The sequence below is a fragment of the Triplophysa rosa genome, linkage group LG9 (genome assembly GCF_024868665.1).
Source record: "Triplophysa rosa linkage group LG9, Trosa_1v2, whole genome shotgun sequence".
Classification (NCBI taxonomy): Eukaryota; Metazoa; Chordata; class Actinopteri; order Cypriniformes; family Nemacheilidae; genus Triplophysa; species Triplophysa rosa.
In genome coordinates this window covers 2,031,999-2,057,254 of record NC_079898.1, presented here as the reverse complement: position 1 = coordinate 2,057,254, position 25,256 = coordinate 2,031,999, and the positions used below count along the sequence as shown (strand labels likewise).

Sequence of the window (25,256 nt, the reverse complement as noted above, 5' to 3'; positions counted from 1 at the left end):
AAGGTCCATTGTTGTCACCTACTGTGAGTGTGGACCAGAAATATCTACTACAATAGAAAAAAAATATATATATATTATATTCTTTTAATCAACGATGTTCTTTTCAATTAATAAAACAAAATGTCTGTTCCATCTGCAATTATATTCTTTATGTTTATCTCTTGCACTCCATTCTTTCGTAGATCTCTCTTCATAATTTCACACTCTTCAAAATACTTATGACATGTACAAATAACATGTTCTGTTGACTCTTCTACTCCACAGTAATCACATAAACCAATCGGATGCTTATTTAACAATTTTAAAGTTTTATTAAGGTTTGTATGCCCAATTCTTATTCATGTTTTCCTCTATAGTGCTTCTTTTAATCACTCTCACTACCCCTACTTCTTTTTGAATCTCATAGAATTGTCGCTCAGTCTTTCCTGTGTCCCATATTTGTTGGCATTCTTTATTAACATATGTTTTAATTATTCCTTTTGCCTTGTTTACCAAGTGAGATATTCGTAACTTCCTCAGATTCCAATGCCTGCTTTGCCAACTTATCAACCATTTCATTTCGTTTTATCCCTCTATGAGCTGGAACCCACAAAAATATTACCAAAATATCTATATTCTTGAGTCTATACAAACTTTCGTATATTTCGTTAATGTCCTGTCTACTTTGAGATATAACTGATTTCAATGAACTAACTGTAAGTGTAATCACTTATTGACCTTGTTTGAGCATTTATGATTTAAAAGCTGATGACTGTATGGACACATAAACACACACACAGACGGATTTTAGCTGTTCAATGAAAGTGACTGCTGGTTTGTAGTCACCAGCCAGCTGCACAGCATATGTCCTGAATAGAAGTGCCCTTAGACCAGGCCTACGAAGAGGTGATAGACCTAGTCGAATGAGCTCTGATACCTAAGGGGCAGTCCTGTCCCTGACTCTCACATGCCAAGGTAATAGCGTCCACCACCCAGTGAGAGAGCCTCTGTTTAGAGACAGCCCGTCCATTAATCCCCCCACCATAGCAAACGAAAAGCTGGTCAGACTGCCGAAACCCGGCCGTACGATCAATGTAAGCCCTTACCGGGCAGACCGCTTTCTGAGCGTTAGCATCATGCGAGGCCAAAGGCTCAGAAAACAGAGCGGGCAAGGAAATGACCTGCGCTCTGAACAGGGCAGACAGAGACTTTGGCAGATAGCCCGATTTTGGCCTGAGAGTGACGGGAGTCGCCGGCTCCAAAACTAATGCAATCAGTGCCGACTGAGACATAAAATATCGTACAAGGGACACCGGGTCGATACTGTTATCGCTGCACCACTTCGTAAACTCTCCCCATTTGAGAGCATATAAACGTCTGGTTGAAGGCGCACAAGACTCTGAAATAGTGTCAAGAACACGCTGAGGGAGGGCATTTCAACCCCCCGAAGCGGCCACGCATGAAGGCACCACAACTCCGGGTTGGGGTGCCATATCGAGCCATTCCCTTGGGACAACAGGTCTCTCCTGAGGGGGATCCGCCACGGGGGGGCCGTCAGTAACTCTCTCAGGTCCGGAAACCATGGCTGATTCAGTCAAAATGGGGCAACAAGGATCACTGACGCCATCTCCTCCCTGATTTTGCAAATCACCAGGGGTAAATCTTTACCGGAGGAAAAGCGTAAAGCCGGACATCCGTCCAACGCGCTGTTGCAGCGTCGCTCCCCACGGGGGAGTGGACCAACGAGAAGAACAGTGGGCAGTGCGTGTTCTCGCTCGACGCAAATAGATCCGCCTTCCCGAATCGTTCCCAAATCACCCGCACTGAGTCGGGATGAAGCCTCCATTCCCCGTGCAGAAGACCCTCCCTCGATAGCATGTCCGCTCCGCGGTTCAGACGACCGGGCATATGCGCTGCTCTGATGGAGAGTAGATGCCGATCCACCCACAGTAGGAGCCTCACAGCCTGTTTGAAAAGGGGTCTTGAGTGGACCCCTCCCTGGCGATTAATGTACGAAACCACGGACATGTTGTCGGTGCGAATCAGAACATGGCTCTTCTCCAGCTGCGACCGAAAGGTCTGAAGAGCTAAGGACACCACCTTCAGTTCCAAACGATTTATGTGCCATCTGCTCAGTGACTGTGACCAAAGGCCGGATGCCGGCATGCCTTCGCACACCGCGCCCCAGCCCGAGGATGACTCTCGTTACTATCCCCAGAGGAACTTGTTCTGAAACTACGTTTTGCGGTAGTGCAAGCGGCGGGACAATGCCGCTGAAGCGGGGAGGTCTGCATCTGAACTGTAGGGAATACCCGTGTTCTATTAAATTCAGCAGCCACTGAGAGATGCCCGGAAGGCTCTCCCCGCGTCCAGAAACAGACATAACGGCCGAATCTCTTTGGGCGTGGCAGCCAGCGGACTCCCTGGGGAAGCACTCTGCCCCAGCTAGGCTAAATGCACTGGCGGGGGAATGGCTCGTGTGTGAGAATCCAGCCGCCTCTCGCCCACGGGAGCGGCCGTGGATGAGGGGGGTCTGGTTATAGCAGACATTAACTGCGGCTTCGCGCTGCACCAGGGCAGGGCAAGGAACGCAGTATGGGCTGGGTGAGGGGGAGACAGCTCTTCTTGTGAGGAGGTATGTGTTTTTATTGCATTTACACAAACAACACTTTGAGCATTGCAATATTCGCCCGCAACTGCGGGGGAAACATGATGCAAACAGCAGCACTTGGGGGCCGGCTCGCTCACAAACTCTCTCCTCCACTTTGCAGATCCGTCAGGACGACGGCTTGGCAGTAGAGGACGACCTGCCATCGCCGCGCGGACATCTCGCCCCGTGCCTCTTCTTAGCAGGGCCCGACCACTGTTTTGGCCGGATATTCGATCCAGGACCCCGGGAAGCTGCTTGGCCAGTCTTTGCGTGGAACGAGACTCGGATGAAGAGCGGGCTCTCAAAGACAGCTGAGATGAGCGTCGAGGCAACACGTGACTCATGGCTTTCGCGCACTTCTGCGCCTCAGCGAAGCGCTCCACTACCGACTCCACGACGTCACCAAACAGGCCTGAGGGGGCGTTGAGAAGGGACTTACTATGTGTTTTATATGTGGTAAAAACACACCTATGTGAAATATATTGTCCTCATAACCAACTTCATGTAAAAGCAGTGGCAATTCAATTGCATCCATTTCATCTGCGATAAACAGCGCTTTTTTATTAAAGTATAACAAAAACATTACAAAACAAGATGTTATACAGTTTACATCCAAAAACATCTATTTTAAGAGTGGCTAAGACAAGAAAATTAAAATAAAAGATAATATAAACAAAGACAGAAAAGAAAGAAAAAAATATCTAAATATTCAGTCCATCCATATGAATTAATACAAAAAAAGAAATATAATTTATATCATCGAATAAGTATCGAATAACAAAATTCCAGCTTTTTATTATTTGCTTTTGACAGCGTTTTTGAATATTGTCCAAAATAGTTCTTAAATACTATAAACGGGATTTAAAAAAATGCAACAAATGCAAGTTATTAATAAAAAAACATTTTGACCTCCTTTTTCACAGTTTCCATATTTAATTTTATATAAACGACATGTTAAATTTAACCACAATTATTGCATATATATTATATATATTAAATATGCTCTGAAAGAAAATATGCTCTGTGTCTTCTGGAAATGAGATACTGAATTTACACAATATATGAACTCTCCAGAACGATAAATATCACATACAATTTTTAAATGAATTTCTTTTATTTTTGGTATAAACTGGAAACTTTAAATATGAGGTTCTAATGTGTTTTAGCATTCGTTTGCCAAAGAAAATATCTTCATTCTTTCTTGCAGACTTGACATGGTTGAGAGTTTGTCTATTATACGTTTTAGAACATTTCTCACTTTTAAACGCGAACGCGATCTATTCAATTGCTTGCGTTTCCAGTCGACTCGACAGCGCGAGTTGGGAAGTGTCCGCGGACAAGCGTTAATGTCGAGCCCTGTATTTACACAGACATCCACTGTACTTGCAGACACGTTATGCCTGTTACTTTTCACCGCGCTAGACAACATCGACAAATCACAATGGTTTGTGGTTACTGGTTCAGACATTTTGTTTTATCGCTTTTATGAAGACTGCTGGGCGGATTCTGTTAGCATAGTCAAATCAAATCCGTCTACTGAATAGATTTCTAATGGTAACAGGTAATCGTGCAAATCATAGATATATCTTTGGTACAAATACTTCTAATAAGAATTAAGGAAGTGGATTATTCGCTCATTGGCTGTGATAGCGGAAGTGACGTAACCCTCCCCAAAACAGCTGAGCTGACGTTACGACAGCAGGTAAGATAACATTTTATTTATTTTATCGGCTAAATCTAGTTTACTGAGACAGACCACAGCGTGATTTAGTTGTGAATGTACTTTAATAGGTTCATGACTGAACATGTTTTCTTCAGTACGTCATTAAACCGAGCCTATTAGCTGCTCTGTCGTTCGTATATGACTAGCAGGATGGATGTTTTTGTCCTTCCTTTAGTATTTACCTTACGTTAAGGCATTTTGCCGAGATCTCTTGCACAGTACTGGTACTGTTAACAGCTAATGGCTTCAAATGAACGGCAGATCAGGTCTGTGTCTCTAAATCTGCCAAGCTGTTTATTTTCTACTAGGCAACACATCACTGACCGCCATCACAATCATCAAACATAGTGAGCTGCCTACCTAGACAAGACTTTTGGACCGTCCAAGTAAAGCAGCCTGCCTAGGGATGTGTAAATAAAACCTGCCGCTCACTCAGCTCAGACGTGTGTGTGTGTGTTCAGGAATGGAGTTGGCACACAGTTTACTGCTGAATGAAGAAGCCCTGGCTCACATCACTGAAGCTAAGAGAGCCGTCTTCATATTCGAGTGGCTCAGGTTTCTGGATAAAGTTATTATTGCAGCGAATAAGGTAAAACACCACACATGAGCATTCAAATGCTGCTGAATGTGTTCATGTGCTCATATGCTCCATACTGTTATGCGTGTTGTCATGTTTGCATGTTACTGTATGATGTGTAGTGCTGTGTCACTACAAAGTAATCATGACGTTGATGATGATGGCATTTTTTCTACTGAAATAGTACATTGGATTGTGACATTGAATAGTTTGTCATTTTTTAGAAAAGATGCAGCCGATCGAAATAGCTAGTTTCTGCAATAGCTCCTCACTGCAGAACGCCAGATCCAGTCTCCTCCCATTGGATTGTGATTGGTCGACACTGGATCCAGTCTCATCCCACTGCGTCTTCATTGATCGATTGGTGGACACCTCATACTCGTGTTGTTGCTCAATCATTTCTGCATTAAGTCGTAACTAAAGTTATTAATTTGACAGAAAAACAAACTTGCTCATAGACAAACTTTATTTATGAATGTGTTTTTAATAACATATTTGATTAGTTTAGGTTTAGGGTAAGGGTTAACATATTTAACTGTGATCATTACTTACAGGCGTACACTAAATTATGATTACATTGATAAGAGCAAACGTTGGCGACCATGGTTTGCAACTCTCCAAATTGCGGCTAAGTATATAAAGTGGGAGGAGTCGGATCTGGATCCAACCACGCACCTGGATGTCGTGTTCTGAAGTGAGGACCATCTCAGTTTCTGTGTCAGAGCTAGTCTCAGCCTCAAGGCTAAAGTATAGTTCCCTTTTTACTCATACGCGAGGGACAGCGTATAGTGCGCGTGACGCAAATTTCCTCATGAGAATAGTACGTGGGTACTGTACCCGCACCGCCGGAATTTTGTTACCTCGCGTACAAGTGTACAAAGACATTTCATTTCTTGCAGTAATTAGTTTTACCACAAGGTGGCAACAGTGTCCTGGAGCATCGATTCAAGGTAGTAGAAGAAAACCTGACCCCTGGAGAGGTATTGCAATATGTCCTAAAAAAGAACTCGTGTTTACGTGTATAAGTCAAAGAAATAAAAATATATAAATAAAGTTGAAAGCCGTATACTTTGCAAGGCTGTTCGCTCGGCTGTATGCGTACGCTCGCGTACACGTAAAAAAAAGAAGTATGCCACAGGCTTCAGACGTCACGCCCATGGACCGTTGGCTTATGTCTGATGCATAAGGCACACTTTTCTGGAAACACTTCAGCACGTTCGAAGTCGTTATGTGATTGGTTGAATTGTACAGGATTTACGGGAGACGTGTGTGTTGCATTCCTTAATGGTCTGCCTGGAAACAACACGAAGCCGCCTTCAACACGTTAATAGTTTTAATAAAGTTGAACTTTAGGCGAGCCGAGGTGAAACGTGTGTTGAAACGCGCGATGATGCTCGCCGCATGAGCACTTTGACGTAGCGTGCCGCTAACCCACAGAGACTCACCAGAGACTCGCAGTGCAAAGACAAGCACGAGAATAAACAAACCTAAAGACAGAGAGTCACAACACAGTAAAAATCAAATAGAGAGTGAAGAGCGATGAAGACCTACAGTACAGACGCCATGAACACCAGTTTATAACACTAGTCATATACTGTACTCTCATTGTTTGTGCATATATTCATACTTAATTGGATAATTTATCGCGATACCACTAAGGGTGCGTTTACACTTGGCATTAACATGCGATCTCGGTGATCCGAACAAGCAGATCGGATCTTCAGATAATCAGGACACAGCGCGTTTACACTTGTCATCAAGTGACTTCCACATCTGGATAACTGATCGGATCTCTATAGTTTCCCGCCCATTATTTTAATAGGCCTGCAATTTAAAAATAGCCCCGGTGCGGGGAGATTTCACACAACACGTATAACGGGGAGGATGAGCATGTTACACATTTGATACGCAGCCATGTTGAACTCGAGGCAGCGGTGGGAAGTAAACCGCGGTTAAAACGATTAATGATCATATATGTGAAAGCAGAGGACGTTTGTAAAATGACACAAGCTTTTGTACTTGAGCTGTGGCGGGTTTCACTAGCGCGCACACACACACAGACTCTAACGGTGTTTTTAAACACATCATTTGTTTATTCATGTCACAGACACATAAAATAATCACATAAGTAGGCCGAAGTTCCTATGATCAAAAGCGACCACATACATCGTTCTCGTCTATTTGGGTTGGTTCGGCTGAAAGTGACAGCGCGTCGTTTCTTTGGTCCGCGCCCTAAATAGCGTGTTTACTGACATCAGCTATTAGCAACACTATACAATCTTGTTTCTGTGTGTAAATGATATACGGTGTATTCAGAGCTCCGTTTCAAACTGCCCGTCTGCCGCTTAATCTGTTTTACGGGGACGGTACTTCCAAGTCAGATCCGTGGGCGTGCTTGTTGGTTTTGACTAAATCTTTGGTGTTTCAAGTCTTACGAAACCTTTACCCTAACCCACACCCTAACCTTACTCTAACCATCTAAACTACCTATGATTGTTAAAATTGATGAAAAAACACGTTTGGGTGATGACGTCAGACTCGAAACACCAAGGATTTAGTGAGAGCCGTACGAGACAGAAGCGGCAGCAGCCCTCGGGGAACCGGAGAGTTGATTACGCCGTATAGGCTACAGTAAACACACACACGTATGTTAGAAACAAGCTGGCGCTGTGTGTGCGAGTCAACGCCATTCATGGCAGTCACAAATACAGCGATGATACAGCTGAAGTGGTCAAGTAAAACATCTCGTGTGATTTGACATAAATCCTCTGTAGGTTAAAGTATCCATGATCATTTCGTGGGAAAATGAACGACTGTGCAAGGTTCGGGAGCAAGAGTAAACTTTCCGCTGCATTTATCAGCTGCTCCGCAGTCTGACAGGTTTCGGACAGACGAGAGAATAATGATAGCGGGCGGGGTTTTCTGTGAAATTGTACCGGTAAATGTAGATAAACTGTCTGGATTGCGTTTACATTACACTGAGATCCGATCACAATGCATCCTCGACTACCTCTGGATCAGGACACGCTGATCGGATGACATTCCGATCAGAAGCGCGTTTACACTTGTCTTTTCAATGTGTATGTGGACAACATCCAGATACAGGTCGCATGTTAATGCCAAGTGTAAACGCACCCTAAATCTATGGAAGTATTTCAATGCCATTAGTCTTTGAAGCAAAAAAGCATGTTGAATTACCACTATTAAAAAATAAATCTGTTGCATTACCAGTGCTTGCATTTTTAGAGTCTGCAATTCAATATGGTTGTATATTTAAGCTGTGAATATTTAAAATTGAAACATTTCACGCACAATTTCACCATTAAAAAGTTCAATAATCAAAATTCACCTTTTAAATTTAACTTAAAAATTTCAACTTGTTTTAGAATACAACCTTTAATTTTCGATAGACAATTTTCAGTCCATATTATTTTGGTTTAAAAATTCGCTTCCACAAATTCAATGGTTCAAATTCGGCTTGAAATTCAAAGTTTCACATCTGGGAATCCCAGGAGAAGCAATAGAGTGCCGATTCCGCCAATGCATGATCTCTACCTGCTGCCTGACTGCTTCACCAGCAGGTGGTGCAAGTCGCTTCTGACGAAGACCAAAGCAAGAAATGCAGATACTTTTTATATGTTTGCAGCACAGTCCACTCATCTGCTCGATTAAGTGAATTTATTTGATCTCATAGATCTCTTCTTATGCATCATCAGCATCAGAAATTTTAGGTTTCCTGCTCTGGCTCGAAGGAATTAAGTTATTTTTACTTCAGCACATCGTGTTCACATAAATACTATGCATCATCAGCATTTACACGACATGTATTGTGTTTGAAGCGGTCAAATAACTGAGATCTCAACTAGGAGCTTATTGACAAATGCTCTGATTTTAACGCGTACTCTCCCATGTGCTTCTGTTTATATGACGTAGCTGCAATCTCAACAAACATTCTTTTTATTTTCCTCGCATGATCTTGTTTTAATTTGAGACTCTCAGAACATGCTGGATGTTGTGGAATTGTGGAAACGTTCGTTTGTTAATACGAGACAGAAAAACTGATATTTTAGCCAAGCGAACTTCTTGAGCAGGCCAGATAAAATAGACCAGATAAAAATAGACAGCACTTTCTTTAGAACCCGACTAGACCCGAAACGTCTTGTGCAGCCTGCAGCCAAGCAAGATACCTCACGGCGTTATGGATCTATACGCGCAAAGATGAAAACTTTTGTTGCATGCTGTGTGCGTTTCCCAATAATGTGCCACACACGAACATGCGAGTATGACTACACGCTAATTGCTTGAGTTGCTGTCTGTTCATTAAATGCTAAAATGTCAATCACTCACGGTATATTAACCTAATTATGTCTTGTAAAGTTTGGCGTAACACATATTTGTTGTTTACCTAACCATAAAATGTAATTAATTTGTGTCTTTCGGGGCGATTGGTAAAAGCACATTCATTATAAATTACCAGAGACCCGATGCCATATCGGACACGACCTGTGCCCAAGGCATATTTTGTCAACGTTTTAGACCCGAAGCCGCTGGGACACATGAGGACCTCTCTAACATACACCTCAATGCAAGTCAGTTTGCATGGCCGAGCAGTGAAAAATATATTTAATTACTGGTCAGAAAACAATATGAGTGCTCCATGGCAATATACACAACTATCTGTAGATGTTGCTGTTTGGCGCATTGTATTTCGTATACTTTTATATTAGGCTATAGCCTTTCTTTTTAATTAGCTTACCCAATACTATAACATATCAAAACGAAATTACGATTTGGTATAATAATTTTTAATCTATATGCTCACATAATAAGTCAACATATTGTTAAATTTATGCATTTTAAATGACAGAAATACACTGAAACCACGTTGGAGAAAGCACGTAATGTACGTGTCTCATGTGTACAGTTCAGTTAAATGATCAAATTTACCCTCTTTGAACTTATGCTAAACATTTAGCAGAATATCCACAACATGTATGGTGGCATGGTGGAACAAAAACGTTATAAGCTTGCAAGATTTGCTAAGTGCCTTCTCTGTCCCTTTAGCGTCCACGGACCATGCCATCACGGCCGGTGTACCGTGCTAAAACGCTTAATGTTGCTTAATCTTCAGACCAGATGACTAAAATTAGTATAGCCTACACCTTTTTAATAACCGTAGGCTACAGAAATGCGGAAGAGCCCTAAATATGAATGCAAAAAGCACAAAATGACACAATAAGAATTTTAGCATGTCCTGCCGTATTTCTCACATAATACCAGAACTAATAGGTATAGGTGTCTTTATTGTTGCAGTATTTCAGTTGTTTTTTTATTCATTCGTTCATACAATAGGTTATAATTGGCTTTATTTTGTTTGCGTTGTGAGATTTCAGATGAAAAGTATAGGCATAATTATTTCCATTGATATTTCTCTTTTAAGTGGTGTAGTTATTCGTTTGTTTAAGTTACATTTATATCCTACATTTACTAAATATTTTACAATTACGTTTTTAAGAAAAGACTGTTATTTATATTATAGATTATTTTACGTTCTGATGAAAAATTGTTCATGGCTTGTTCTTACATCTGTTTTCACTACTATTTCAGTTAGCCTACTATTGTCTGTTTAAAATGTAAAATTATTGCTATTTTTCCTATTTAGTTTTAAACCGAAATAAAATGTTTTATTTGAATTTAAATGTTAAGTTTATTGTGATGGTGTTATGTAACTAATGTAATGATTTAAAATCTTGTTGTCTTGTTTTCTGGCACATTTAATCAGATACCATTGCATGTGTCATTCAAATAGCTTCATGCAATCATCTTATTTTATTCAAACACAGTATGATTCAGTAATTCACTGTAACATATACAATTTTCTCATCCTCGAAACTTTGATGACTTAAGATCGTGCTTATCAAAAGCACGATTTTATGTTTGTATTTGGCGAGCTACAGAAATTATTGCGTGCATATGATACGCATGTGTTTTGCGTGCACTTTTTATGTACATACCGACTTAACCCACACCATCTTAACCAAGGGGGTAATCATATGCACGAAAAAGTAATTAATGCGTATAAATAGCAAGCCAAATACAAACATAAACTCTTACTATAGATAGGCAGTACTAGTAGATCTGGTAGGATATTTAAATAATTAAATTAATATGATAAATGTATGAATAGTCCACTGATTCCTGGCCACCTGGAAGTGTCCCCGTGCTCCATGTCCTTTCCAGGGCTGATAGTGGTGAGCTAAACTGTCAGTATAAGAAACAATTATTTTTTTCTTGATGATGCATAAGAAGAGATCTATGAGATCAAATAAATTCACTTAATCGAGCAAATGAGTGGACTGTGCTGCAAACATATAAAAAGTATCTGCATTTCTTGCTTTGGTCTTCGTCAGAACCGACTTGCACCACCTGCTGGTGAAGCGGTCAAGGCAGCAGGTAGAGATCATGCATTGGCGGAATCGGCGCTCTATTGCTTCTCCTGGGATTCCCAGATGTGAAACTTTGAATTTCAAGTCGAATTTGAACCACTGAATTTGTGGAAGCGAATTTTTAAACCGACATAATATGAACTGAAAATTGTCTGTCGAATATTAAAGGTTGTATTTTATAACAAGTTGAATTTTTTAAATGAAATTTAAAAGGTGAATTTTGATTATTGAATTTTTAATCGGTGAAACTGTGTGTGAAATTTTTACATTTGAAAAAAATCACAGCTTAAATATGCAACCATGTTGAATTGCAGAACCTTAAAATGCGAGCACTGTTAATTCAATGCATTTTTTTTCAGTTAGTGCTATTCAGCACGTCTTTTTGCTTCAAACACATTTGTCTCTATTTTACTTCCATATAAATCCTATTGAAATCAAGCTGGCTGCGATATGCAATGTGTCGATATTTAATGCGTAGCTTGTCCGTGAAGCACGGCTCTGGGATCAGTAGGAATTACTGCTCGATCTAAAAGCAGTGCGAGTTTGAGTCGCTTATAATGTGTATTTGAAAAAGCAACACCCGTCAAACATGATCATTATAAATATACTTTATTATCATAAAAATACCTGATGAGGCTTGAGTAACAGTGATAAAAACATGTCCTTAGGCATTTCCTAGATTCTAGACTGTGTTATGGTCTTCTTCTGCAGTGCGTATTTGGAGTTTCCGCAGGAGAGCGCCCTCAGGCTTTCGGATGCATCAGCATTTTCCCGTACTTCACTCAAAACCTGTGCATAAATCACGTGATATTTATCGTCGGTTTATCGCGACAGCCCTACTACTGTATACATATGATATAGCCAGAAGACGAATATAAATAAATAATAATATCTGATTATCAGAACTTAGTCTTATCTGATAATGTCATTTTCATAGCTTGCCTACAACTATGGTGAGCATTTAAATGAACTGTAATAAATAAATGAAGTAAATCAATCTAAGAAAAAGGAGGCATAAGATGTAGAATTATAGATTGTTACCGTAAAATAAAATGGCTCATTCCGTGAAATAGATTTTTGGTCATCCCGCCCACCCCTACTGTTAACTTTTGACACATTCGTGAATGTACACCGGTCTGTTACTGCGGGGACATTTCCACGCCTCTACACATGACGCGGCACAAAACGAAACGTGATTGGTTGCTTCACTTGTCAGTCAGATGGCCTCTTGGGAGGGCCAGTATGAAGGTCTGGCTATGCGAGACCATATCAGAGCTGACTTTGATACTAGAGGTAGTGTTGAGAAATTTCTGCTTTTTCATTTACACAACAACAATTGTTTGACTTGATCTAATAAAACATGTGTTTATTAAAAGGCCTTTATTATTCATTATGTATGTTTTCATATGGTGTGTGGTGTTAAGGTTGATGTGAAGGAGAAACAGAAGAAGTTGGTGGAACAGCTGACGGGTTTGATCAGCAGCTCTCCTGGCCCGCCCACCAGAAAACTGCTGGCCAAGAACCTGGCTGTGCTCTACAGCATCGGAGACACCTTCACCGTCTTCCAGACGCTCGACAAGTGTAATGACATCATCAAGAGTAAAGACGACACGCCCGCGTATCTACCCACCAAACTGTGAGTGATTTCAATGCTTCAAGCTTTATATAACCGATATGTAAGCTCTTTGATCAGCGTTAACCTTTTTTCAGATAAAGAAATGCCAAAGATGTTGCTTTTGTTCAATTTTTGTTATATTTTTACAGTACATATAAATGACAGTAAATACAAATTATGTAATTATGTTATGTAACTATTATATGAACAGAGTACTAACAGAATAAAAAAAAATATTCATTATACAGTGAACATTGTATTATGCCATTAAAATTGGGCTTAACATAACAATATGCATATCAGGATACTTAATATAAGACAAAAATAAATCGAAACAAAACGGAGCAGTCTCATGTAACTCAAAGCACTTAATTAAAACATTGTCCAGTGTAAGACTGAGGAGGAACAAATAAACTGAATAAACTCCAAAAAGAACAAAAAACGAGCTACAAAAAAGCAGTTTTTTGCATTCGCCATACATCTCGGTGTGGCTCGTGGCGAATCAGGTTCGTGGTGTTAAATGTTTGGACAATGCTCCTCCGCGTGAGATTTCCTTGGAACATACACGGCAAATAACAAATGTTTCTTGAAACGTCATAGTAATTACTAGGGAAGTGCGCTACAACTAATTTGACAGTTGTATAAACAAAAGTTTTGTAACCGTGTAGTCGACTAGTCTAAAACTAATGGCCCAGAAGGCGGTCCAAAAACTTTGCGTAGGGCCTATGTAATACATTTTAAAGACTAAAGAATGTAGGCTATTAATCAAACTGTTCATATCCAATGTTTAATGTAGCTAAAACAGGCATACGTGTTCCACTTATGTTCCTTATGTTATGATCATTAATATTTCTGCATTTGCTGATATGAAAGTTGCGTGTCAGTCAGCAGAGACTCGCGGTCCGGTGGACACACATGCGAGTATAAACGAGCCGTGAAAGACAGGCTGTGCGCGCTCACGTTTACATGTTTACTTGCGGCTTTGAGTGTACTGACGCCTGTGACGTTCTTGCCCGCATCACGGGCAACAGAAGATCGGCTTGGAATCGGCGAGATGTGAGAGGCTGGTCACCGGTCGGGCCGATCATACGAAAAACCGGCCGATTCCGATCTCTGGCCGGTCAATCGGTGCACCTCTAATTTTCTACTTTTTCGTTTTATGCCTGCATTCTGCGTTTCAGTCTACATTTTCCGCATCGTGGCAAAAAGAACCCAATACGGTTACGCATTGCTCCAGTGAAATTATTATTATGCCACTTTGATATGACAGTTAGCGTAAAACCTACCCGTTTTCCTCCTTCAAAACACCCCCACAACTCATCTTTCAAGTGGTCATTTCTGAGCGTGCTGCAATTGGCACAGAGGAAACGCATGCTAGATCTAGAGCTAAAATTAAAACATTTCGTTCCTGGTACACTACAATTAATACAAGATACAAGACTATTAATAATTCTTTTTTCAAACATATTGTTATAGGATGTAATTTAAAAGGTTTTTAAACGAAACATTAAAATGAAAGTCATTTAAATTATTTTACACTATTATTTTATATTTTTTTCGTGTAATCGACTGTTGTTTTCAGTGTCGACTAGTAGGAGCTTACCGTTTCAACGACTAGTCGATTAGTCTCGCACAGCCCTAGTAATTACACACCGGTGATGACATGATTGCGGTGCCTCATACCATCATCAAATGCTGGTTCTCAAGATCGGTTCATGAGATCGGCCAAGGTTAGTGAGTACCTATCGAGTCATAAAACGTGATTATCGGATGATGCTGATCGATCGAAGCATCAGAGCGCTTCACTCTTACCGCTTTTCCACCGGGGCTGGTACTGGAGCTAGTTCTCGGATGAGGATGGCACTTTTCAGAACCGGCTCGCGTTTCCACTGGTAGGGAGCAGAACCCTCTACGTCAGGGGTCCCCAAACTTGTTCCTGGAGGGCCGGTGTCCTGCAGAGTTTAGCTCCAACCTGCTTCAAAACACACCTGCCTGCCAGTTTCTGCTGTGTCTAGTGAGATCTTGATTAGCTGCTTCAGGTTAGAGTTTTAATTGGGGTTGAAGCTAAACTCTACAGGACACCGGCCCGAACCTGGGGACCCCTGCTCTACGTCAATCCCAGTTCAAGTTCATATTTATTTCCATCTAGATTTATATTTAAACTGAGTAATATGAAATAGTACACAGTGCTCAAGACAGTTTTCGAGACTGATTTTTTACAAGTACTCGCGCATGTGCTTCTAGTTGTTATTTCATGTGGAAAGATGAGTAGAACTCGACCTGCCACCAGTGCAGGGTGTGTGTGATCACTTGCGCCACTGATGTTTCCCACTGCCGCGCACAATCCAAGTCGTCATTGACCAGTTTACACACACACAACGATAAAATAATTGAATGATTGACACAATCCTTTATTAAACGTAGTAGACGTTTGTTCTTTACGAATTTTAAAAGCTAATAATTTAGTCAAAAGTACAAGGCAGTGCTCCAGTACAAAGTTAAATCAAAAATATTTTGCTATGAAACTTAACTTTGCCCTCAGTCAAAAACGATTTGACAAGGTACAAATAACAGAGTTACAGTGGCAAGAAAAAGTATGTGAACCATTGTCATTTTCCTGGTTTTCTGCTTGAATTGGTCATGAAATATGATCTGAAGTCACAAATATCAACGAACACAATATTCCTAAGCTGACAAAACAAAAGCTTCGAAGTGAACACGCGCCATACACTGACAAGACAGAGGAGAATATATTCATTAAACTCGTTATTTTGATTTGTTTTTGACACATAAAGTATTGTTGTCACTTCAAAAAAATTCAGTTGAGCCATTATGAGCGGATAGACCAATTTCACGATGTCTTTAGTACTTTTCTGGACCTTGACAACAACTATGACCACGATGTCTATGAGGAGGCCTGGAAATCTCTCGGATGTCACCTAAATATCTTTATTTGTGCTCCGAAGACGCCGTGAGCTCTTAAAACATGTTGAATGTCATGTGGGTGAGTAAAAAATCACACAATTTTGATTTTAAGATGAACTTTTCCTTTAATGAATCCTATAAGTCTTTAGCTGCTACCTCATTGAGCATTCTGCGTTGTGCCTTTGGAGTCATCTTAGCTAGGCGCCCACTTCTATGGAGATTAGCCGCACCATATCATCTCCATTTTATCTAACTGTGGACTGATGAATATCTAATATCTTTGTAATTACTCTGTAACCTTTTCCAGCTACATGCATATCAACAGCTCTTGATCATAGGTCTTCTGCTAATTTTTTTTTCAAGGCATGGCTCACATCCGCTAATGCTGCTTTTGAATAGCACACTGACACTGTTTATATAAGTCAATTTAGCTCTAAACCACACCTTATTCTCCTTTCATTGATTGGACTCATGGTTTGCTAACACCGGACTCCAAATGGCATTTACTGTCACCAGAAGCCTGCTGGTTCACTTACTTCTTCCACCATCACTTTCTATGTTCAATGGGTGTATTACATAAAGACATGAAAGATCATGACTGTTTGTGATTTATCATATTGTGTTTGTTGTTATTTGTGACTTTGGTGAAGATCAGATCATATTTCATGACAAATTCAAGCAGAAAACCAGTAAAATGACAATACTTTTTCTTGCCACTGTATAAGACCAAAACTGACCATTAGACATACGCCCAAAATGAATTATATCTCATGTTTAACCACTACAGACATCAGACATCAGACCCAGTGGTGAGTTTTAGAACGACTTGCCGAGCTGAGGCTGCGTTCAGCGGGATACATGAGCACCGAGCACTTTGTGGTTGCCTGGAGCTCACATCTCTGAAAACATCCAAGCTAATTTTTAAACAAACAACATCTTTATTAACCGCCCACATATTTGAAGAGACTGGATATAACATACACAATATAACATTTCTGCACATTACATTTATAATGTGCAAAAATTATACATTGATCAGTTTGGCCGTCGCACCGGTGCGACCATTAAAAGGATAGTTCAGCCAAAAATGAAAATTTTGTTATTATTTTCTCCCCCTCAGATTGTTTCAAACCTGTATAAATGTCTTTGTTCTGCTAAACTACTATGGCAGTAAATGGGGTTATTGGGCATCTGCTCAGTTACTGATATTCTTCCAAATATCTTCCTCTGTGTTCAGCAGAACAAAGAAATTTATACAGGTTTGGGCAAAATGATGACAGAATTTTCATTTTTGGGTGAACTATCACTAAGAAAAACTGGTTGCACCGGCAGGAAAAATAGTCGTAAAATGCAACCATTTGGCTGCAGTCTAGAGCCCTGAAATAACATAATAACATTAAGAAATAAAATACATTGTTTAATGTATGACAAAGAATAAGACAGAAAAAAAATTCAGAAATAAAAAGCAGTATTTGTAACGTATTTGCAAACTGAAATATTTATTGCAGGGATGCTCATGAGGATTTAAAAAGTGGACATTTCTTATTAGAGCTGAATGTTTGTTAATACAATAATATTTGGTATTATTTAGGGCAGGGGTCTCCAACCCCGTTCCTGGTGAGCTACCATCCTGGGTAGGGTTGCACCAGCCATTCGTAAGTTCTTTCTTAAATGAGAACGTAAAGTCCACACTAGAGGCTTAACTACTAGCTAGTTTATAACTAACTCTGTACGTTATTCGGTTGCACAATTTGTCTTAAGGCAGAACGTACAGTAGTTAGTAGTTCGTAAGCTCTTCGTAAAGTACCGCGCAGATGCATAATATGACAGTTACCTTCAACAGTCCAATAGCAGCCTTTAAATTTGTGAGAAAAAGTAGTGTTGAAATGTTGTGAATTTCAAAACGTTCTTGATTTAAAGTTATTTTACCTCACATAATAAAAATATAATACCTAATCATGAATAACATAATGTATAGGTATTTCATTAAATATTTCAAATTAAACAAGATTAATAAACAAATGCTGATTAAAAACAATACAACATAATAAATGAAATGTAATACGGGTGATTTCATTTGACTGGCAACCGCCAATGAAAAAAAAGATGATATTATTTTGACGTGCAACATATACACACACTGAGGCGCACTAGGACGTGTTCTTGTTAGAAACACTAATAAAGTAATGTCATCACATGATGTTCTCTGTTTTAAAGGTATGTCACTGTAAATGTCAGCATTATCATATATGTTTAAAGTATTGAAGAATGAGTCTACTATTTTATTCCTACAGGTGCACTTGACAGGAGGCTTCCGTAAATATTTAGTTTAAACGTAATGTTATGCTTCAACTAAGTTGAATAATGCAACTCAAAAATATTTAGTAGTGCATAAGTTGTAACTTAGAGGCCATTTAAGTCAAAACTAGCTGGTGTAATTTCATCTCCAACCCCAATCAAACACAGCCGAAGCAGCTAATCAGGGTGTTCAGGGTTGCTTGATAATTACAAACAGGTGTGATGGAGCAGGGTTGGAGGTGCAGTCTGCAGGAGGCTAGCTCTCCAGGAGCAGGGCTGGAGATCCCTGATTTAGGGTAAATCTTATTAACCAGCTCGTTCACATCCTCCACTTTGCGTTCACTGATTTGCCGATCTCCGATTGTTCAACTGTTTATTAAAACGAATGGGTTCAAATGAGTCAGTCGTTTGCAAGTTGTACTGATCACGTTGTGTGTTCATACTGAAAACGCCAACGAGAGAGTGGTGAGGGGCTGTTTAGGAGATCGCTTCTCCTGAGCTTATTTTTTAATGCAGGAAACCCTGCTGAACTAATCGAACGGTGTGTTCATTGTTTCATGTACATTAAAGGGATACTTCACCCAAAAACGGTTTGCTTTCCTACATTCTTCAAAATGTCTTCTTTTGTGTTCAACAGAACAAAAAAAGTGATAAAGTAATATTTCCTACTATGGGAGTCAATGGGTGTTGAGATCTGTTTGGCTATCAGCATTTTTCCAAATATCTTTCTCTGCGTTCATCAGAACAAAGAAATTTATCCAGATTTGGAACAACTCGAAGGTGAGTAAATGATGACAGAATTTTCATTTTTGGGTGAAGTGTCCATTTAATGATTCATCTCCTTAATGTGTGAAGTGTAGTCGCCGAGCCATCCAGTAACTACACAGCTGAACATATCACACTAATGGGATGTCACGTTGATTTTAAAAACCTTTTTAAGAAAATGAAAGTGTGTTCATTCGAAGTTTTGTCAGCGCCTCACTGTGCTGATAACGAAACAGCGCCTCCACAGTTATAAATGAATAATCCATAAATTCAACAGTTCCCAGCAAACACAGTGCGTTCTGAAGACGTCACCAGTTAGTCTTCATGTGGTCAGCGTGACATTACTTTGTGACCAAGTTCTGAGAACGTCTTGGTAAAGTTCCATTTTTTGGATCCAAGAAATGTTGTGGTCACATCTTCAAATAACGTTGTGAATGAATCCCACAGGAAATGTAGCGATGTGATATACTGGTCTTCAGATGACCTGGACACTGGTATATTGTTATTGTTTGGGAAAATTATTAGCGTAGAATCTGTTATAATGTCAAGATGAATTCTATAAATCCGACTTTTCACTGCTGCAAAGATAAAACAATTTATATTTTGTATATTTTGCGTGTCTGATATGTGCGTTCTGCAAAGAGCCATGCATTTAAACAAAAACACCATTCTGTTTGACTTCACTGCCTGACATATTTTAGCGAAACTGATGTACAGTGCAGTTTTATCTATCGTTATACTGTGTTTTATACATATTTGATAGACAATTACTGCAGTTATGGAAAAAAAAAAGATCTACAATGGACAAATGAATTTAATCCTCCATATTGTGAGGGACGATGTTTAAATTAAATTAGATGAACTATGTTAACAACGTGTCTGTTTGGTCATTGGGACATACTCGTCACATCCCAGAAACATTATTTGCTACTTCATTGCAACGAATATGGTCTGTTCCAGGGACGTCTAGAAGGTAATCACCACGTTCAAACCACATCCAATGTTACATAGTCACGAGTCACGACCAATATGGGACAAACAAAGTTACGTCGCAAGAACATTGTTTGGTTTGACGCTGGAACGAATATGGTCCAGTCCATATACATCCTCACAACCTAACCAACAGATTAATAACGTAACCTGACTGTCAAATGACGCCCTTCTCACAAAATTATGTCAGAGGCAACCACCTCCAAATTCTCTATGCTGGAAAAACCCTGGTTTCAAATGTAGAGCAACTCTTTGGTCCAACACATGCATTCTGCATGTATGAAGTGAATAAGCAAATTTCATGTTGTCCTTAAACATTGCTAGTATAAATCGATGCCAAACGGCCAGTTTGAAACGCTGATAATGAATTGTGTTTTCATGTTTTTGTGACCTCAGTGCTGCAGTGGCCTGTGTCGGGGCGTTCTACGAGCGAATGGGCCGAATGTTGGGCAGCTCTTTTCCTGAAACCATCAATAACCTCCTCAAGGCTCTGAAGAGCGCAGAGGTGCACACATCATTTGATCATCCCATTCTTTCTGTATCTCAAAGCTTACAGGCAGTATTCATCCTCTCTGTAGTGTTATGTTAATATGCCAGAGGAGAATGGGCCCTCCCAGCTGAGTTTGGTTTCTTCCAAGGTTTTTTTTCCACATAGTTTTGATTCCTTGCCGCTGTGGCTTTATTGGCATTGCTTCTTGGGTTTTATACTAGATAAATGACATTTAACTTAAATTATGCATTTGACCCTAATTAACATGTACATTGTATTTGCACGTTATGTTCTTATTTTCCAGTTGTACTGTAATTTTAAGTTTCCTGTACTGATGTTTACTAGTTTACACTAGAATGACATTTTTTGCCATTATTTACTCATGCCTTCCTATGTGTACATGTCCTCTGGCGAACACATTTGGAGTAATCATCGACAGGCTGTTCTTGGCTTTGTCCACACATCTCCAGGGTTAAATGTCAATGATAAAACATGTCTTATGATGTGAAACGATACATTTTTGAGCCAAAATGAGTAATATTTTGAGCTCGTTTGGATGTAAACAAGACTATCACTGTTCTCACTCAAAATGGCCACACAAATCTTTTCTTTTGAATGCAACGAGATTGCGGTGAGAACATTGCTGCTGCACAGCGCTACAAATCTCAAGTTTTTATTCTCACTGGTTGTCGTGTGTCTTGTAACCACTAGAATCAGATTCAAAAGATGAGATTCGTTGAGCCTGCGTGGAGCCATTTTGAGTGAGAACGGTGATAATCTTGTGTACTGTACATCCAAACGTGACTAAATTAGCTCAAAATAGCAGTCGTTTTTGCTTACAAATGTATCGGTTTGTGTCATAAGACCTGGACATGTAACCCTGGAGTCATATGTATTGCTTTTATGATGGATATATGCTCCGATTGTGATTCACAAAGAAAAGCTTAGGGGAGAGTAAAGAATAGGCTAATGATATGTTTTGGGTGAACTTTTCTTTTAAGGATATTGTATTGATATTCCCTTAAGTATTGACACAATATCAGATCATACTGTAATAATGCTTGTAAACAGCTTTTGGTTTCCGCATTTAGTTTCAGAATTTATTTCCGTTAAAAAAATTGCAGTATTAACATGTATTATAATACCATATATTGTTTCATTTAATTATTTATGATTTGTTTTTCTTTACTACAGTATTCACTGCCTAATTGTATGTAAAGCTGATTTGCAATAAATGCAAAATTGTGAAAAGCGCTATATACTAAAAATGGTAATTGATGAAATTTAAACCCCTGTATGTGTGTGTGTTTTAATACAGTCTCAGGGTCGAGGTGAGATCCTGCTCAGTTTGCAGAAGGTTCTTCACGGTCTGGGTGGGGCGGCCGCCTCCTGTCACAGAGATATTTACAAGAACGCTCGATCCCTGCTGACTGACAGATCCATGGCCGTCCGCTGCGCTGTCGCAAAGGTGAGCTTCACACGTGGCAGTATTACATTCAGTTTCTCATGGTTGAAGTTGCTTGAGATGTTCACAGGCATGATAAACATCACTAACACACTCTCCAGTGGCTTATCACTCTGCTCAGAAATGAATATGAACGATACTTGAATATGTACTCAGGTTTATTACAGCTGAATGTGTCATTTACGATCATGTGATCATGAACGCTTAAATCACCTAAAGAAACCTTTTGGAAAGAAATCGTTTTGAAAGCGCATAAGTGGTATTAAAAGGATTCGAGATGAAATTTGAAATGAACGGTTATGTATCACCATGAAGCGTATCTGAAGTATTTAGTTTGAAATCAAGCTTTCCAACGACCCCCTCAAAAAACTGTTATAATTTTGAGTTGGTCGTTGGAAAACTGTCTCACCTATAAGGGCTCCTGGCTCCTGCAATTGATCACCTTTGGGATGTGGTGGAACTGGAGATTGGCATCATGGATGTGCAGCTGTCAATATGGACCAAGAGGATCTCAGAGGAATGTTTCTAACACTTGGAATGAAGAAATAAGGCAGTTCTGAAGGCAAAAGGGGTTCAACCCTGAACTAGCAATGTGTACCTAAAAAAGTGGCCGGTGAGTGTATAATCGTGTGATGGTCATTGGTCTTTGTCTTTGACAGTGTTTGTTAGAGCTTCAGAACGAGGCAGTGTTCATCTGGACCAGCGAGCTGGAGAATGTGGCCACGCTGTGTTTTAAAGCTCTTGAAGGCTCTACGTATGGTGTACGTGTTGCTGTCTCCACACTCCTGGGAACCTCCATGGCCACAGCACTGATGCCCAAACAGGCCACAGGTGACAGCTCTCATGGTTTTATGAGTACCGTTGAACGCTCTCTTCTTTCTTCATGTCTCTTATATCATAGGTATGTTTTGAATAGCATGCTATCATACTTTTCCAGTGTTGTATAATTAGCATTTTACAACTAGAAAGTGTTTTTGGGTCATCCACACAATACTTGTAGGACTAGCAACTAGTGTAGATCTGAAGTGATTTCTGAGGGTCTCTGTTGTGTGTTGCTTAGTAATGCGTCAGAATGTGAAGCGAGCGACTCTGGAGGAGGTTCTGGAGTTGATGGCCACAGGTTTCCTCCGTGGAGGTTCTGGCTTTCTGAAGAGCGGAGGAGAGATGCTGAAGGGAGCGTCCGTCAGTCGGGAGGTGCGGGTTGGTGTCACGCAGGTAAGTCTGCAAACACAAAAAAGCATGTTTTACACATCAACACGAAAGTCAAAGGATTTACATAATTGATTACATGGACGTGTTACGACTCTTACTTTATAGCCTACTGAATCTCCTGTAACATTGTACTGTAAATAGTACCATGATATTACTACGGTACATGTTCATGTCATGTTGTTGGGTATTGCGTCTTTTCTTTTATAGACGCTTGTCACTTTGGTTGAAGTATGTCTTTACCTGCAGTCCATTTGTTCACACATGTAGGACTTCATGACCTTCATCAGTAGATTAACAGAAATATTCATTGAGTGAATGAATCAGATTCATTAATTCCTTCAGTTGTTCAAACAGAACCAGTTTTCTGACCCATCTAAGCAATACAGTCACAGCAGAAGGATTCATTGGCAAATTCCATGTAGAATGCGACTATTTTTGTCTAGAAGTTCTGCCATGTTCTGTGAGTGTATGATACTTTCCCTTCTCATAAGTGCTTCATTAGGTGTCAATTGTTAATCTTAGCAAAATAAGTTGATGTTTTTAGCTGTTTTTTTATTCTTCAAAGGAATATGAATTGTAAAGATCTTTCAGTTTGTAACACAAGTTTATCTTTTCACACAGGCATACGTTGTGTTCGTTACCACATTGGGAGGTCAGTGGTTGGAACGTAACTTTGCTGCATTTTTATCTCATTTACTGGAGCTGGTGGCTCACCCGCGGGCCACACAGACTCACGTCGAGGCTGTGTATTCACGCCGCTGCGTCTCCTTCGCCTTGCGTGCGACTCTGGGCGGCCTTCTGGGCGAGAAGGCTCAAATCGCGGCTGCTAAGGAAATCTGTCTGGCCATCAGCAAACAGATGAAAGCAGTGGGTAAGATGAAAATCAGTCTGACCATCCGTCCTGACAGGAGTGGGTTCATTTCACACTTATCAGCAGGCTATTGACACCCAGTTTTCAGTGGCCCACTCCTGATCGATAGCCTTTACACACAATGTGGTAACCAGAAATCCCTTTATTAGCTCAGACGTATGCTGCAGTTACTTGGGCCTGTGGGACAGTAATGACTTTCTCTCTCTCACAGAGGCTGTAGTGAACGACCCCAGCGGTGAGAACCGGACCGGAGCTGCAGACGTGTCAGCTAGTCAGCATGTGATGGTGTGCGCTCTTAAAGAACTGGGCAGTCTGGTGCAGAGTCTGAGCGCTACTGCGTCCCCTCTCATCCAGGAACCATCTGTCGGTATGATGCATGAACATGGCATGACAGATCGTGATTATAGGCATGCAACATTGAAAACCACACTAGAAATAAAGAACAAAGCAACAGCTTGTTTGTCGGTTTATGTTGCAAGCAGGTTTTTTGGAGACGGTAACGTCGGTGCTGTTGCACCCGAGCATGGCGGCCCGTCTGGCAGCGGCTTGGTGCCTGCGCTGTGTTGCCGTAGCCGTGCCGCACCAGCTGACGCCTCTGCTGGAGCGCTGCGCTGAATGCATCAATAACCTGAAGAACTCACCCGAGGCCGTCAGCGGCTACAGCTTTGCCATGGCTGCTCTTCTGGGTGGAGTCTATCAGTGTCCACTGGGCATCCCACACTCCAAGGGCAAGGTCTGTTTGACAGGTTACAGATCTGTGATGCCTTCACGTAGCATCTCCAGAGATTATTCCAGAGATTCTTTTATATATGAAAGAGGTTGTTATCTAAGAAATTGGCTTTTCACAATGTATTTTGACTGCAGAAACGTGAGAGTGATGAGTTGAGTGATTTCTTTCAGATGGTGGTGAGTATAGCTGAAGATCTTCTGCGTTCTGCGTCTCAGAACAGCCGTCTGTCTCTGCAGAGGACTCAAGCAGGCTGGCTGCTCCTAGGTGCTCTCATGACTTTAGGTGAGTCCAGAAAACAAGAACCAAAGAAATCTGTTTTCACATGTTCTGGCCTGATTTGTGGGGGAAATCTGCAGATCTGAACAGAATTAATTTCAAGATAAATGTGCTCGCCCTCAGGTCATCCGAGACTTGTTGAACAGTAAAGAAGATTTTAATGCTGAAACCGTGGTCCTCTGTGATTCACAAGACCTGCTAAAAAACACACAGTACAATGTGTTAGACAGACCCGGAGATACCA

General features: G+C 40.5%; 1 protein-coding gene across 5 annotated transcripts in view; it reads left to right on the top strand.

Moving 5' to 3' along the window:
• The first annotated feature begins 4,110 nt into the window (after positions 1-4,110).
• heatr5b (HEAT repeat containing 5B) overlaps positions 4,111-25,256 on the top strand; it is a 62,637-nt gene continuing 41,491 nt past the window's right edge. For 3 of the 5 annotated variants that reach the window (XM_057342055.1, XM_057342053.1, XM_057342057.1), the window contains exons 1-11: positions 4,111-4,331; positions 4,814-4,941; positions 12,800-13,011; positions 20,365-20,473; positions 21,777-21,926; positions 22,583-22,754; positions 22,984-23,138; positions 23,757-24,006; positions 24,218-24,373; positions 24,486-24,739; positions 24,907-25,018. In XM_057342055.1, coding sequence (XP_057198038.1) covers positions 4,816-4,941; positions 12,800-13,011; positions 20,365-20,473; positions 21,777-21,926; positions 22,583-22,754; positions 22,984-23,138; positions 23,757-24,006; positions 24,218-24,373; positions 24,486-24,739; positions 24,907-25,018 — 1,696 coding nt within the window. In that variant the 5' untranslated portion in view covers positions 4,111-4,331; positions 4,814-4,815. The remainder of the gene's footprint in view (positions 4,332-4,813; positions 4,942-12,799; positions 13,012-20,364; positions 20,474-21,776; positions 21,927-22,582; positions 22,755-22,983; positions 23,139-23,756; positions 24,007-24,217; positions 24,374-24,485; positions 24,740-24,906; positions 25,019-25,256) is intronic. The other 2 variants (XM_057342056.1, XM_057342054.1) reach the window with 1 other exon arrangement.